Genomic DNA, 17,612 nt, shown 5'->3' with positions numbered 1-17,612 from the left:
CAGACCAGATATATTTATAGTGCACAGGAATGCGACAAGCAAACACCCTTCTTTCTCTGCGTGATTCACAGTTGCAAACATGAACCCACTCGGCCTGTAGCTCTCTTCGGCTGCGCTTTTTTTGGCGATGACTCACGTTATGTTGTTCTTTGAGGCAGGGCCATCTGTAGACGAGTCATAGCGCCTCAAAGTGTGCCATACCATTGTGCGCTTGCAGAGGTCAGTCACGGGACTGGTCCGCGCAACATCACTGACCAACCAGCGTCCCCATTTATAGAGAAAAGCCAGGACCAGGAAGGTAGAAGAAAAAAAACTGCCACCCAACAAATCCTCCAGAGAGAACCCTATGAGAAACATGCAAACATTCCTTGTTTTAATCCAATCGTCGCAGGGATTGTGATCATTGAATGGGCTCTACCACACTCCCTGCCAGATCCCTCTCTGCCCTTTACCCCTTCGCTCCAGTAACTAGAAGAGTGTTTCTCAGCTCATCACCTTAACTGACAAGACTCCTTTTCTCAGTAACATCATCAAGGTGCAAACTTTCTATCTCTAGTCACACTAACCTGCCACAAGCCGCACACAGCGCATTACCCGAGGATCCTGGGAGACCGGTCGCCCTGGCAAGAACCCATCATCAGAGACGATGGCCAAACTTTCCATCTCTAGTCACACTGCCACAAGCCGCACACAGCGCATTACCCGAGGATCCTGGAGACCGGTCGCCCTGGCAAGAACCCATCATCAGAGACGATGGCCAAACTTTCTATCTCTAGTCACACTAACCTGCCACAAGCCGCACACAGCGCATTACCCGAGGATCCTGGGAGACTCGTCGCCCTGGCAAGAACCCATCATCAGAGACGATGGCCAAACTTTCTATCTCTAGTCACACTAACCTGCCACAAGCCGCACACATCGCATTACCTGAGGATCCTGGGAGACCGGTCGCCCTGGCAAGAACCCATCATCAGAGACGATGGCCAAACTTTCCATCTCTAGTCACACTGCCACAAGCCGCACACAGCGCATTACCCGAGGATCCTGGAGACCGGTCGCCCTGGCAAGAACCCATCATCAGAGACGATGGCCAAACTTTCTATCTCTAGTCACACTAACCTGCCACAAGCCGCACACAGCGCATTACCCGAGGATCCTGGGAGACCGGTCGCCCTGGCAAGTACCCATCATCAGAGACGATCGCCAATTTTTTCCAGGACACCAGATCAATAATCGTAAGCCAGTGTGCTCTCAGAGCATCCATAGCTCCCTCCACCATTAAAGTATTCCAGTATTAATCTCTCTTCACCGTAAGTTAAGGAAACACGCCACGTGACCGGAGCAATGGCACCACTAGTCACTTCTCTGGCTGGATGGCACACCTCCCACCACTAAGCAGTTAACCAGGTCCATCTTAGGTCTCTACCCTCGTATATAAAGCGCACCAATTCTCAGGAATTGGTTACTTACCACCTGCAAGTATTAAGAGCAACGGATCTAGAACGGTCTTACCCTTTAGCCCTCCAACAACCCCTACACTGCCAGGTCACCAAAATAGTAGATGTGTGCTTAATAAATCCCGCTACATTCCATGGGTATGGAAGAGAGGAGTGCAGAGGAAAACAATACAGGACACTGTAGCCAAGTAAAAGCTCCACAAGTGGCCTTCTGTTGGGAGGCAGCCACCAGATGCCACATTGCCCCAGCAGAGGCTAGAAGTGCTGAAAGGCAGGGGACAACGGGGAGCTCCAATGAACGGCCGGAAGGTGCAAGATGTGCACTCGCCAGCGACTAGTGAGAATTGAGTCATGGCCAAGAAGAAAGGTGTTGTCTGTAGGTATGGAAGTGTGCTGGCGAGTGACATTTTATGGCCGACTTCTAGCTTACAACTTGAAACGCTGCACCCTGGACCACTGCTCCCTGCTACTTCGAGTGGTGCATCACATCGGACTGAACGTCACCAGAGCTGTAAAGGGGCCGGCATCATCCCACGAGGACAGGTAAAAGCAATCCCATAGTAGCAAGCAGGGCTTTATTGAGGTGTCCACCTGAAGCGTGTATTAGCGTTGGCTGACAGGACAACCCAAGTTGCACGCGGACCATCCGCGCTGCCACATACCAGATCACAGGTACGTTGATGCATTTCAACATTAGTTTATAGGACCACATCCCCACTCCTTGCCCAAGCGCAGACTAAAAACTGAACTGTCACACAGATTCTCCGCACGGAAGACAATGCTTATTTGGAAATATCAAGAATGACATTCCACATTTCAGGTTCCCCATTTCATTATAGCTATGCGCGCAGAGCACACACAAGCCCGGGGAGTCGCATTGCAATGGCTTTAGCTTGGATAGAAGCAAAATAAAGAAATAAGCGAACCTTGATATTCAGACGGCAACTCTCACCCACGGCATAACTCCATGTAGGGCTCAGGGTCCTGGGACTTGGTGCAGCAATGTGCTGTGAATAGGTTTGAATCCCGGCTGGGGCAACACACTCAGTCCAATGTGCAGAAGAAGAAAGCTGCACCAATGCAGTGGCAGAGCAATACAGCAGAAATCCACATGGCAGCAGGCTGCAGCTAGAATGAAAGGACAATGACCGAGCCAAAGCACCAGCTCCTAACCTGCTCTGTGGCTGGGTGCAGAATGATGCATGTGTGCCTCCACACCCACCACCTCTACTGTGCAAAGCACCCTCATTCCCAGGATAGCCAAGATGCAGAGCTTCGATGGAAGCCATGTTTCTTAAGTGGCAAAGTCTTAGCTGCTGAAGCTCTTTCAGCACAAGGAGCACGTGGGAAACGAAGGCAGAATGTCAAACTCTCCTTCAGACCTTTGCAAGTGGGCGGCGTTCCCCTTTGACATTTTGTAAGGGGGTGGGGGTCGGCGAAGCCTTGATTCTTACATTACTCTCGTACTGAGAACGTGAAGGGGACCACAGGCCAGGAAGGACCCCTCGGTGCGGTTATCCAGAATCCAACACCAGACTTACGCACCGCCAGAGATCTGCTGGCAGGTGCAGGGGGGCGGAATGGACTTGAACAATTGCACCCATCTCATGGACCTTGTGAATGCCATGAGTAGAAGAACACAGTGTCACTGCCACAGAAAAGCCACGAGGCCCCTCACGAGTGGCACTCACCCACATCTAAAACCATTATTACTCCCACGCAGGCTCGCGCTGTGAATGGTTCTAGAGGGCCATTATCTAAGCAGCAAAGTCATCCAACAAACCTCTGAAAAAGAATGATCCTGGCTGAGTAAACACAAGACTACTGTGGTTCCAGCTCCACCTGCATGTGCACCATCTCTCCAGCTGAGAAAAGGTACGGTCCCTCAGAAGGTTCAACTGCAGCAATGGGGTCCCGCCCCAGTCACATCATCGCTACTCTAGGAGACAGCCGTGGTTCACCAGCAAAACGAAAATAATACAAAGTACACCTTTGGAAACGCACCCATCAGAGGGTCCCCTGTATCAGCCAACACCACACCCCTGGAAGGAGGTCAGACAGGTTTTAGGGTGATGTGGGCCTAGGTAATCTCCCCAAGCCTACTAGGAAAAATCTGCCCTGCTAGGTTTCAAACCTCGACAGAGTTTGAAAAGAAGACTGGATAAGCAGCTTGTAGCTATCCCGCATGGGGAGCACGGAGCCGGCACAGAGCATTCAGCCCATGATTTATTACCCTCGATAAACCTTGCGTAGATACATCCTGGTGTTTACTCAGAAACTGTCCAAAATAGACGGGGCTAAATCAGTGGGCTGGGGGGGGCGGGAGCAAAAGTAGCCCTTGGTAGCTGGCGGTATCTAGGCTATAGAGCTCCCCTCAATTTCGAACCCAGCCTCAAGACGTAAATGCTTGGAAAGCAGGCAGGCCCTTTTCACGGCACAGTTCTATGAAGAATGCGGCAGTGAAAGCAGGGGAGTTTAATTAATGATGCTACAACCGCATGCTTTGGACGTCGGGGTTTCCCACACTATGGAGTCCTTAAAACCCTGCCTAGACAGCAGAGCTATCGCTCAGATAACTGCCATTAAGGCTGGAGCCCCGAGAGCAGAATCATTATCCTTCAGGTTACACAGACCCACTAGATGGAGCCAGCAGAAATGCACACTTCACAGGCTCGTTCCTTCCATTGACGAGCTAGCCCGCATCCGACATACTTCTAGGGCAGCAGAGCCATCACAGGCTGGACCACCCTGAGCAGAATTATCCTTCAGGTTACACAGACCCACTAGATGGAGCCAGCAGAAATGCACACTTCACAGGCTCGTGCCTTCCATTGACGAGCTAGCCCGCAACTGACATACTGCTAGGGCAGCAGAGCCATCACAGGCTGGACCCCCCTCTCTCCCCCCCCCCCCCAGCAGAATTATCCTTCAGGTTACACAGACCCACTAGATGGAGCCAGCAGAAATGCACACTTCACAGCCTCGTGCCTTCCATTGACGAGCTAGCCCGCAACTGACATACTGCTAGGGCAGCAGAGCCATCACAGGCTGGACCCCCCCTGAGCAGAATTATCCTTCAGGTTACACAGACCCACTAGATGGAGCCAGCAGAAATGCACACTTCACAGGCTCGTGCCTTCCATTGACGAGCTAGCCCGCAGCTGACATACTTCTAGGGCAGCAGAGCCATCACAGGCTGGACCCCCCTCCCCCCCCCCCCCAGCAGAATTATCCTTCAGGTTACACAGACCCACTAGATGGAGCCAGCAGAAATGCACACTTCACAGGCTCGTGCCTTCCATTGACGAGCTAGCCCGCAACTGACATACTTCTAGGGCAGCAGAGCCATCACAGGCTGGACCCCCCCTGAGCAGAATTATCCTTCAGGTTACACAGACCCACTAGATGGAGCCAGCAGAAATGCACACTTCACAGGCTCGTGCCTTCCATTGACGAGCTAGCCCGCAACTGACATACTTCTAGGGCAGCAGAGCCATCACAGGCTGGACCCCCCCCTGAGCAGAATTATCCTTCAGGTTACACAGACCCACTAGATGGAGCCAGCAGAAATGCACACTTCACAGGCTCGTGCCTTCCATTGACGAGCTAGCCCGCAACTGACATACTTCTAGGGCAGCAGAGCCATCACAGGCTGGACCCCCCCTGAGCAGAATTATCCTTCAGGTTACACAGACCCACTAGATGGAGCCAGCAGAAATGCACACTTCACAGGCTCGTGCCTTCCATTGACGAGCTAGCCCGCAACTGACATACTTCTAGGGCAGCAGAGCCATCACAGGCTGGACCCCCCCCTGAGCAGAATTATCCTTCAGGTTACACAGACCCACTAGATGGAGCCAGCAGAAATGCACACTTCACAGGCTCGTGCCTTCCATTGACGAGCTAGCCCGCAGCTGACATACTTCTAGGGCAGCAGAGCCATCACAGGCTGGACCCCCCCTGAGCAGAATTATCCTTCAGGTTACACAGACCCACTAGATGGAGCCAGCAGAAATGCACACTTCACAGGCTCGTGCCTTCCATTGACGAGCTAGCCCGCAGCTGACATACTTCTAGGGCAGCAGAGCCATCACAGGCTGGACCCCCCCTGAGCAGAATTATCCTTCAGGTTACACAGACCCACTAGATGGAGCCAGCAGAAATGCACACTTCACAGGCTCGTGCCTTCCATTGACGAGCTAGCCGGCAACTTGGATACTACGAGGACAGCCAAGGTGTGAATAAAGAAGCAAAGAAAAGAGGCACTCACGTCTCAAAGCAGCGATCCACATTGTCGGACATCAGCAGCAGCATGCACAGCTGTTCCAAGGCAATAAGCTGCATATCTCGCTCGTCCCCCTGCCCCATCTGCAGCCATTCCAGCAGCGTATCCGGGTCCACGTCCGCCATGGCCCCCGCTGAACAAGATCACGAGCAACACCAAAAATCCATGAATGGTTCAGCGCCAGCGGCCGGTGACGGGAGCCAAGCGGGGGTCCTCCTGTGGTTCGCTGCGGTCTTCACCTGGAGGAAGCAGAGAGAGCCAGGATCAGAGAAATCAATAGCAGAAAAGGCAAGAGCGACGCTCTGCAGCTCCAACGCACTCCTATTAATTACCCTGGCTGCGATTCATTCACCCATCTCCATCCCTCCCCCTGGCAAGTGGAGCCGCAGCCAATGTTTACTCCGGCTGGCAGAGCCACACGCCTGCCTACTGTATCCGGGTAGTCACGATGGGACTTGAATAACCTGCCTGGCAGGTAAACCATCCCATCTCGTGTTGCAGGGCTGGCTTCCCCGAGCATACCTGGCCTTATGATCATCTGCCCGCTAATACACAGCTATGATCCAACCCTTCCCTCATCCAACATATCCGAGTGCTGCCCAGCATCAACAAAGTGCCCCAGGGCTCCACCCGGTCCAGTCATCTTGCACCTGTACGCCAAATACACAGCTAGACGCAGCTAATCACGCACTGCCTGTCCCTCATCCATGTACTGAAGTCATTCTCCTAGGAAAACCCTCCATGCACGCCCAAATCCAGAACTGCGGGTCTGACATGAAGCTCGACGATACACCAGACCCCTCATTCAGAGCCAATCAGCCAGTCTGTGCCCCGTTTCCTCGTGGCAACACACTGCTGCCAGGAGTCCCAGATGCCACATTAGATCCTCCAAAAACGCCACCCAGCGGGCTGCAACCCACTTCTAAGGAATAAGAAAATGGCACCACATCACACCCCACCCTCAAGGAGCTACAGTGGTCACCCCTTTCAAACGCACATCATGTTCTAGACAGCTTATCACCAGCTACCACTCTACATGGCTAAGAAATTCCACCTCTGAAGCCGACCTCTCCAGACTGGAAAGAAAGAAAGGCAAGCAGACAAAGCCAGGTAACAGGCCTTTTCCTGCTAGGCTTCCATTCTCCGGAAGAAGCTACCAACGCAGGCAAGACTGGCCACACACCAGCCAACACTTCCGCAAGGAACATCTCCCACCCCGCCCCCACAGAGCACCTCCCACCCATCAGTTCCTCTGCTTCCCCTGCAGCTGCCCCCTGTGTGCAGTGCTCCATTGCTTCCCATTCATACAGAATACCACAAAGCTGGTGGTTTAGCTCTATGAGCGACGGTGGGCACAAGCTTTACAGCCAACATTGTGCGGCCCAAGACTAATGTGGGAGTCAAACCGTGGCTGTGGCTGGACCAAAACATACCACATTTAAAGCAAAACACCCCATATATGGTTTTCTTATTTCCACTAGGCTATTACACCGTACAATTTACTAGGCAGAAAGCCCTATGCTTCTAGAGTAGCAACGTGCCCATAGCATGACTACATAGGATTACGCTCTCCAGCATTAACCTGCCCAGGGCTTCAGGTAGTGCAGGAGCTTCAGAATAACCCTGCAGCAGCCTTGGATAACCAGTTCCCAAGCCGGCCATAGTAGAAGGGAAGCAGAGCAAACCTCCCCGCCAGCCTCACTTATAGGCAAAGCTACAGGCCAAAACAAAACTGAATGGGTGGGGGGCACACAAGGGCAGGAGGGGACCAAGCAGTTACCTCTATGCAGGGTTCAGAAGCTTCCCTTGTAAGCCCTGCCCCGTTAGGCCAGGTTTTGCTAATTGTGTGCCTTTTGGCCATCACAAATAACCAATTGCACTCAAAACTGCCCATTTGTCCTACAAAAGTGTGAACACCTTTCCCTCTTTAAACTCTGTGCAGATCATCGTAACCCTGTTGAAAAGCCTTACACGGGTAAAAAGGTTGCAAGCTTCTAGCCACTGAACCCCCTCAGTTCAACACATGCACAAAGCACACCATCTCTTACTAGTCTTGAAAGTTTTGAGGCCTGCATATATAGCGCAAAGGTTCACTATAAACTTCTCCCAACATCAGTGGCATAGCTCGCGTATAAATCTCTTCCAACCTCAGTGCCAGATTTAGCATGTAAACCTCTCTTCCAGACCCAGAGCTCACGCATTAAAACCCTCTTCTAGCCTCCGTGCCAGAGCTCGCATACAAGCCTTTCTTCCAGCCGCGGTACCAGAGCTTTCATACAAACCGTTCTTTCAGCCTCAACGCTACAACTTGCATATAAACTTCTCTTCCAGCCTTCGTGCCAGAGCTCACATATAAACCCCTCTTCCAGCCTCAGTGCCAGAGCTCACATATGGAACAAGTTACTTACCTGTAACTGTTGTTCTCCAGCATGGGTCTGGCATGGATTCACATGCTCATGAATATTCCCCGTCGTCAGGCTGGGAATCCTCGGTAAAGAAAAAACCAGTATCAGTTTCGTTTCTGATCTGTCTTTCGTAGTAATAATCAATCACTGGTCTCTGCGTCATACTGACCACAGCCAATGACTGCCCTCTACCTAAGCACCGCCTCTGGCAGCCATCTTCAGATTTGGAAGCACGTGAAGTGGCAGTATGACCAAGTGAAGAGCCGCAGAGGGGTAGGCGGGAGGGTTCGCATGTGAATCCATGCCAGACCCATGCTGGAGAACAACAGTTACAGGTAAGTAACTTGTTCCTTCTCCAGCATGGGGTCTGGCATGGATTCACATGCTCATGAATAAAGAATACATAGCAGTACACACATGCACAACCACGGGAGGTGGCAACGGCTCAACATTAAGCAGTACATCAAACTCAACATTAAGCATCTTACCTCCTCACCAGGCTCACCTCAGGCGAACAGGTTGCGCAGCACTGCTTGGCCGACCCTGGACTCCTCCCTGGAATCCCGATCGACGCAGTAGAATTTCGTGAAGGTGTGCGTCAACCTCCACGTAGCAGCCCTGCATATGTCCAGCAGGGGCACACCAGAAAGGAACGCCGTGATAGCTGCGATCGCTCTGGTGGAATGGGCTCTCGGACGGCCAGGCAGCGGTCGGTTTGCCAACCGATGACAGTACATGATACAGCCGGAGAGCCATCTGGAAATGGAAGCCTTCGAGAGAGCCTTCCCCTGATTGACAGGTCCAAAGTTCACAAAGAGTTGTGACGTCTTCTGAAAACACTTAGTGCGGTCCACGTAGAACTTCAGCGCTCTAGCCACATCCAGCGAGTGCAAAGTCCTCTCAGCCGGCGACGAAGGCGATGGGAAGAACACAGGCAACACCAAGGGTTCGTTGAGATGGAAGTCCGACGGTACCTTGGGCATGAAGGAGGGGTGCGTCCTGAGCACTACCCTCGTGTCGTGAAAAGTCAAGTACGGGGCCTTGCATGAAAGGGCCTGGATCTCTCCCACCCGTCGTGCGGAGGTGATGGCCACAAGAAACGCTGCTTTCCACGACAGAAACTTCAACGGGGCCGAGTGCAGAGGCTCGAACGGAGGTCCCATGAGCTTGGTCAGCACCACGTTGAGCTCCCACGCCGGGGCCGGAGCCTTCACCGGCAGGAACGATCTGAACAGTCCCTTCATGAACTCTTTCACCAGACGATGAGACCACAAGGACGTCCGGCCCGTGGTTCTGGTGTATCGGGAGATCGCAGCAAGATGAATCTTGATGGACGCGTGTGCCAGACCAGCTTTGGCCAGCGTCAGCAGGTACGGCAGTACCTGGGGAGCCGTAATCCGTAGAGGGTTAATCTTCTGTGCGTGGCACCAGACAGAGAACCTCTTCCATTTGTGTCCGTAGCATTTAAGAGTCGAGGACGCCCTGGCCTTTGCAAGAACCTCTCTGCAGTCGGCCGGTATGTCGTATCCTCCAAACTCTAGCGCTGCAGGAGCCAGGCCTGCAAGTTCAGCGATTTCGGGTCGTGGTGGAGGATGGCGCCTCCTTCCCTGGAGAGAAGATCCGCGTCCACCGGCAGCTTGATTGGCGGGGACGCTGACAAGTCCAGAAGGTCCGGGAACCATATCTGCCTCGGCCACGCAGGTGCGACGAGGATCATCCTGCACCGTGACCTCTTGAGCTGGTTGACGAGCCGGATTAGCAGTGGCAAAGGAGGGAACGCGTAGAGGAACAGGCCCTCCCAGGGGAACGAGAAGGCATCGCCCATGCTCCTCGCCTGGGGAAACCTGCTGGCGAACCTCCGGCACTCGGAGTTCGTCGCCGTCGCGAACAGGTCGATCTGGGGTGTGCCCCACCGTCGGAAGAGGCGATCCACTAGATCCTGCCGTAGTTCCCACTCGTGGCACGAGAGCAGCTCCCTGCTGAGTGAGACGGCGATGGTGTTTTTTATCCCTGCCAGATGAAACGGCACCAGAAACATCCTTTGGGCGACGGCCCAATGCCACAGGTCCTGCGCCTCCTTGGACAGCGCTGGGGACCTGGTTCCGCCCTGTTTCCGGATGTAAAACATGGTGGTGGTGTTGTCGGTGAAGATCCTCACCACCTTGCCCTTGAGGGACGGAAGGAAGGACCTGAGGGCCCAGAACACTGCACGGAGCTCCAGGACGTTGATATGGAGGGACTTCTCCGTCGGGAGCCAAAGGCCTCTCGCGTGCAGATTTTCGGTGTGCGCTCCCCACCCTTCCAGAGAGGCATCGGTGGTCACTGTCTCCTGGTGGTCTGGGGTCTGGAAGTCCATGCCCGCCGTCAGATGCGTGCGGTTGCCCCACCACCGGACCGCTCGGCGGAAACTCTCGTCGAGTGTGATCCTCTCCTCGAAGCTGCCCGTCGTTTGGATCCAGCGCGCGTCCAGGAACTCCTGCAACGGGCGCATCCGGAGCCTGCACATGGGAATGAGGTAGATGCAGGAAGACATCATTCCGAGGAGGGACTTGATGGACCTCACCTTGGCCGCGTCGGAAACCAACATCCGCTGTACCTTGCCCAGGATGGACCTGGTCCTTTCCTCCGACGGGGAGGCCAGAAGAGACACTGTGTCGAGCTTCGCTCCCAGAAACAGTGCGTTTTGCGCGGGTACCAGGTGAGACTTGGCGTAGTTCACGGAGAATCCCAGGTCCGTGAGAAGTCGGACGGTCCTTGCCGTGATATCCAGGGCGAGCTCCCTCGTCTTGGCTCGGATGAGCCAGTCGTCCAGGTAGGGGTAGACGTGGATCCCCTCGCGGCGCAGCTGCGCCGCCACCGGTGCAAGGCACTTGGTGAATACCCTGGGGGCCGACCGTAGTCCGAAGGGGAGGGCTTTGAACTGGTAGTGACGCCCTTGGACCACAAACCTGAGGAATTTTCGATGCCCCTTTAGGATGGGAATATGGAAGTAGGCATCCTCCAAATCCAACGACGACAGGAAGTCTCCTTCCTCCAGCTGACCCAGGACGTGCTGGAGGGTGACCATCCGGAACTTTTGCGCCTTGATGAACTTGTTCAGACGTCGCAGGTCCAGGATGGGGCGCCATCCCCCCCGTCTTCTTCTTCACGAGGAAGTATCTCGAGTAAACTCCGGAGCCCCGAAGTCTCTTTGGGACGAGTTCAATGGCGCCCTTCCTCAGCATCGCCTTTACCTCCAGGAGAAGTTGAGGGACGTGAAGTTCTTTCCTGGCCACGGGGGGGACGCGCGGACACCTTCTTTGAAACTCGAGCGCGTGGCCCCGGGCCAAGGCGTCCAGCACCCAACGGTCGGTGGAGATGGACTCCCACACGCTGACGAAGCTCGCCAGCCGGCCTCCCACCGGGGTGCTTCGGTGGGGGCCCGACCCCACGGTCGGTTCAATCCTGCTTCGACGAGGCTTTGCCGCCTTGACCTCCTTGGCCTCCTTGGCGACGACGGCGGGGTCCGCCAGACTTGCCTCGTCCTCTGTAGGCCTCCTGAGCCGACGAGCGGGCCGCTTGACGGTAGGTGGAGAAACCGCCGCCTGAACTTTTGGAGGCGCCCTTGCCTCCGCTGCTCCGAAAGGGCGTCCGTCGTTGTTGCAGAACTCCAAGGGCCCGGGCCGTCTCGGTGTCCGCTTTAATGGCCTGAAGGGAATCGTCCACTGTTTTCCCAAACAGGTTGTTCCCATCGAAGGGCATGTCCAGGACTCTGGTCTGAACGTCTTGACGGAAGTCCGTAGCCTTGAGCCATCCACGCCGCCTAAGGCAAACGCCGTTGCCCAACTGGCGGAACCCAGTGTCGGCGATGTCCGTCGCAACGGTAATGGCGTGGTCCGAAGCCACCTCACCTTCCTGCAGGATCTCCAGGGCCTCTGCCCTCTTGTCGTCCGGCAAGAAGTCCAGTAGGGGAGCCAGTTTGTACCAGAGCTCCCCGTCGTAGCGGGCCACGATAGCCAAGGCGTTGGCCGCTTTAATCGTCGTCGCCGCAGACGAGATGACTCTGCGTCCCATAGCGTCCAATTTCTTTCCCTCGCCGTCCGGTGGGGAAGTCGATGTGGAGGCCGCACCCCCCCCTGCTTTTTTCCTGGCCGCCGCGGAGACGACGGAGTCCGGGGTAGGCTGCGCCCAGAGGCACAGGGGGGCCGTGTCCGGGACCCGGTACTTCTTCTCGTACCGGTCTCTTCTAGCTGGCGTCGTGGAAGGGTTCTTGAGGAGGGTGAGGCCCTCATCCCAAATGTCGTCCAATAGAGGCACTGAGAGGACCGTCTTCCTCTTGGCCTCGCGCCGCTGATAAAGGAAACCTTCCTTCTTCTTCTCCTCAGGGCAGAGTTGGAAAAGCTCGGATGCCCTGGTGATCATGCAGTGGGACGATCCAATCTCGTCGGGCGGAGAAGCCCTGGTGGGAGGCGACGACGGTACATCCTCGTCGTATACCTCGTCGTCCGTACCCGTCGCTGCCGTGTCAGTCCCCGTATCATCCCCTCGGGTGGACGGGGAGGAGGGCTGGAAGGGGCGCGACGGCTGAAAAGGAGGCGGAGGGTGGATCCTTCTTTTCTTGGTAGGGGGAACACCAGAAGGTCCCGGTTCTGGGTCCCCCGACGGGAGAGGTTCCGTCAGCAACGGTAGTCTCGTCCTTATCTCTGAGCATAAGGACTGTATAGCCAACAAAATGGCCGCCGAGTTGTCTCGCGGCGCTGGCAGAGGGGAATCCGACGGGCGATCGGGGGCCCCGTCGGTACCCTCGATGATGTCGTCGTCACCTGCGTCGGGATCCATCCCGACGGGCCGGTCTTCTTCCACGCCGAGGCCGTGGCTTAAGACTTCGACCAGCTCCTCCTCCGAGGTTGAGGCCGAATCTACGACGACGCCCTGCCCCCCCTTTTTCTTCCCCACGGGGGATTTCACGGGGGTCCTATCGATGGGCACAAAAGAGGACTCCCTCCGAGGTGGCAGGGAGACTCTGAGCCCCGAGGTCGCCACCACTGGTGTAGCCCCCACAGGCTGAGCCAGGGCCGCCGCGACAGTTTCGATAGAGGGCTTGGCCGGATGGATTAAGGCCTTCACCACCTTAGGTGCGCTCACCGCCTTATCCTTGAGGGGGGGACACTGCCTCGCTCCCCCTCCGATGGGGCCTTCGAGCTCGACCGGGGCCTCTCCAGGAGCTTCGCCGGGTGCTCGGCCTTCCTCTTACCCGACCCAGAGCGTTGGCTCGTGGTTGATGGTGCCGGGGAGGGTGCGCCCTGCCTGGCGCCCGTAGAGTCCGACCGTTCGGCGCTCCCGGTGCCAGCGGACTCGCGGTGCTTTGCCTTGTGTTGGACCCCCGTCGCTGGGGCGTCCTCAAAGGTCTTAGAAGACCACTCGGAGTAGAGACAAAAGGAGTGTTCGTCCTCCTTAAAGACGTTCTGCAGCTGGCATCCAGGGCAGACCCTGAACAGCTTTCCGGGCGTCGAGCATCCCTTCTCCTGGACCATGTCCGGGCCTGAGAAACTTCTGGAGTCCTCCAAAAGCGTAGCTCGACGAAATCTTCACCCTTGAGGGGCGCAGACGAATCCGACACAGGTCCCCGTTGATCGGATGGAGAGTCGGTGGAGCTTGAGGCTCTTTTGACCGAAAAAACGAAGTTTTTGAGAAAAAACGTGAAAAAATAGCACTAACGCTCGAGAGCAATAGCACGAGGATCCCAACACATGAACGTGCGGTAAAAATCTGAAGATGGCTGCCAGAGGCGGTGCTTAGGTAGAGGCAGTCATTGGCTGTGGTCAGTATGACGCAGAGACCAGTGATTGCTTATTACTACGAAAGACAGATCAGAAACGAAACTGATACTGGTTTTTTCTTTACCGAGGATTCCCAGCCTGACGACGGGGAATATTCATGAGCATGTGAATCCATGCCAGACCCCATGCTGGAGAAAAACCCCTCCTCCAGCCTCAGTGCCAGAGCTCACATATAAATCTCTCTTCCAGCCTCAGAGCTCACGCATTCAAACCCTCTCCCAGCCTCAGTGCCAGAGCTCGCATACAAGCCTTTCTTCCAGCCTCGGTGCCAGAGCTTTCATACAAACCGTTCTTTCAGCCTCAACCCTACAATTTGCATATAAACCTCTCTTCCAGCCTTCGTGCCAGAGCTCCAGTATACACCGCTCTTCCAGTCTCAGTGCCAGAGCCCACATATAAACCCCTCTTCCAGCCTCAGTGCCAGAGCTCCAGCATAAACATCTCTTCCAGCCTTCGTGCCAGAGCTTCTGTAGAAGCTTGCTCTTCCAGCCTCAGTGCCAGAGATCGACTATAAACATATCTTCCAGCCTCAGTGCCAGAGCTCCACTACAAACATCTCTTCCAGCCTTCGTGCCAGAGCTTCAGTATAACTGCTCGTTTTGTTTTTTTGAGGTTTTGACTGTATGCTCTTTCTATTTTCCACATCAGTATTTCTGTTGCGGACATTAGATGCATCTAGCATTGGCCACAGATAGCATATGATGATGGGTATGTGTCCACCTTGTAATGGCGGTCGCTGCTGCCCCCATGTTCCTGAATAGCTGCATGTTCTAGTTGCACGTAGCCACGTGACCTGGTCACGTTCACATCTCATATTAGGAGACTGGATAGCCAGGCTGTCAGTGCAAGACTACTCTGCGCACAGTAGCCGCCTCTGTTGCTGCAATTGTCTTTATTCCCGCGTGATAAATAACACCAGCGCCTGGCTCAGGTACTCGTGAGTCAAGTGACTATAGTACTTTTACTTTATTTTTAAAAGAACGTTTTCAGATTCTTAATGCTAATCGGATTTTGCGTCTAGACGGCGCAAGGCCATATTGCAATGGAGCATATACCTTCACCGTAGAATCGAGAGGTTTTCCAAGGGCATTCAGCGGCCGTTTCCCACTCTCCTCCTCCCCCCCCCCCCCGATGCTTAGGTGAGCTCGACCCCATTATCTTTATATACTTCCATACCAGGCCATGGTCTGTTTAGAACTAGAACTGTGATCCTTTGTACTCTATGTTTAAGTGTCACTTGTTTCTCTGGATAGGATAGTGAGTTTACCTCTTAGCCGGAGGCACACCGTGCAACAACTTCCCCTCTCCAAGCCGGTGGCTAGTGTAAGTCGGGCCTACTTACTGTTTATTAGTTTGATGATTTCCCCCAGAGAGGGACCATATCGATTTAGCTCTTTTTAAAATTGCATTTTCAATTCCCACATTATTGTGAGCACGCGTTTTGTACACTCCTTGGCAGGTGATATGGAGGTGAGCAGTTTTTTCACCTATTCACTATTTGGTGGCGGGTTTTCCTTGCAAATTTCCTCTGTTCTGGAAATGATTTAACGTGTCATTTCGCTTTTTTTTTTAAAGCGGGTTCATCCCATCTTGGTCCTGAAGAAGGCAGAAACCAAATACATCTGTCGAAAATAAATTTCAATATTTATGTAACGCCCAAACCCAGGGGTATCACAGCCTTTGTTACAGAGTTACAAATGGACAATAAAAGGTAAAAACAAGCCAAGAGCATTAGTCGTATTTTCCGAATAGCCACGTTTTACAGACTTTTTGAAGGAGGCACGATTGGGCTAACGATCTGTGGACCTACTCCTTGTCATTATACACCAATCATAGTGTTTCGACATACGTAGACCCCGTTTGTAGGGGCTCCTTTAGAATAGGATTAGTGGATCTCTTATGTATTACAGGGAACACACATGGGTTGCCCCCTTATCATATGTACGATTGCTACATACTTTGGTTGCTTTGTTTCTTTTTATTACATGTGTGTTAGCTATCACGGCTTCCCCCTTTTTTGCTGTGCGTTTAATTGTTTAGCGGAGTATAAATGTATGCATCCTCCCTTGAACAAGTCTGTATTTTTGTGATGGCATTATTGTGGTGTTTTTGATTTATACATAAAATAGATATATATAAGCACATTTCATTGTGCATTTGATTTATTAACAAATGTTTTGTATACGATTTGTTTGATATTAGGGTTGCATGGGTATAACCTCTGCGAGGTATACAAGCTTTCTGATAGCAATTGTCTTAATAGATCGCTCTAAATCATCCCTTGTGGAAATATCCTTTCGTGTACTTGCAGCTCCAGTATAAACCACTCTTCCACCCTCCGTGACAGATGTTCAGCATACACCTCCCTCACAGCCTTGAGTGCTCCACCTCCAGTATAAACCACTCTTCCACCCTCCGTGACAGATGTTCAGCATACACCTCCCTCACAGCCTTGAGTGCTCAAGCTCCAGTAGAAACCACTATTTCACACTGGGACAGATGTTCAGCATACACCTCCCTCACAGCCTTGAGTGCTCAAGCTCCAGTAGAAACCACTATTTCACACTGGGACAGATGTTCAGCATACATCTCCCTCACAGCCTTGAGTGCTCAAGCTCCAGTAGAAACCACTATTTCACACTGGGACAGATGTTCAGCATACATCTCCCTCACAGCGTTGAGTGTTCAAGCTCCATTTTCTTTTTTTGTTGTTGTATTCAGTCGTCTTTAGTTTGATCAACAAACTTTCACAACATTAGCATTAAAATACCTTTTTTCCATCGCTTAAACATAATGTACTAATACTTCATTATCATTTTTATATTACATGTACTTAAAAAAACAAGACATACATTTCACATATCTATACATGTCGACAACAGCAACGTTTATGTTGCCTGCATATAAAACGTCACCGTTTCAGTTTTAAATGATCGCTTACTAGCCTTTAATAAGGAAATAATGTCTCTTAACACTTTAAACCATAATTTCTCAATTTTCTTTCTTGCATTGTTCACACAATTTACTAATCATTTCCACCAGACATGAGCACAATCTTTTTGTCCAATTCCTAATTGATAATCAGAAGCAATCTTGACAACAAAAGAATAATCTTTATGCAGTTACCCCACATACATGTAATACAAAACCATTCCCTAGTTAAAACAGTCATAACCAATTGCTCTATTCCAAAAATGTGTGTATGCAACTTTTCAAAGTAAGGGCAGTAGATTACCAAATGTTAAGTAGTCTCTTTCTGATCTCTTGCTTTACAGAATCTACAGTTGCTCCATATCATCTAATTTTAGAATACCAATTTTTAATTCTTTCATAGGTTGGCGTTTGGTTTAATTTAAATCGTAAATATATATCCCGCACTTTAGTGCAGGGAAATTGCACTATATAGAGCTTGCAGGGCAATCGTTTGGTTGTGAATTTTGCAATTTCTTTACAAGATATCAGTGAAGAGATACCATCAATTGTGTTACACCAATCAAAGTCAAAAAGTCGTTTTTTGACATAGAGTAGTCTGAATTCTAGATCCTCTGGTGTAAGCCCAATTTCAACTAACGGAGCTGCCATGCTATCATAGTATGTAGCCACTGATGGCGGGTTCCGCTCCCCAATCATTCTTCCGAGATTTTCA

The 17,612-nt window shown here is 52.5% G+C and overlaps 1 protein-coding gene across 7 annotated transcripts in view; it reads right to left on the bottom strand.

Moving 5' to 3' along the window:
* HECTD1 (HECT domain E3 ubiquitin protein ligase 1) overlaps window positions 1-17,612 on the bottom strand; it is a 1,011,111-nt gene that overhangs the window by 978,421 nt on the left and 15,078 nt on the right. For all 7 annotated transcript variants that reach the window (XM_069638480.1, XM_069638479.1, XM_069638478.1 and 4 more), the window contains one exon: window positions 5,728-5,981. In XM_069638480.1, coding sequence (XP_069494581.1) covers window positions 5,728-5,867 — 140 coding nt within the window. In that variant the 5' untranslated portion in view covers window positions 5,868-5,981. The remainder of the gene's footprint in view (window positions 1-5,727; window positions 5,982-17,612) is intronic.

Source organism: Ambystoma mexicanum, chromosome 14 (assembly GCF_040938575.1).
Source record: "Ambystoma mexicanum isolate Mex_15411 chromosome 14, UKY_AmexF1_1, whole genome shotgun sequence".
NCBI lineage: Eukaryota > Metazoa > Chordata > Amphibia > Caudata > Ambystomatidae > Ambystoma > Ambystoma mexicanum.
Note: the sequence above shows the minus strand (reverse complement) of the source record. Positions and strands in the feature narration are given on the sequence as shown.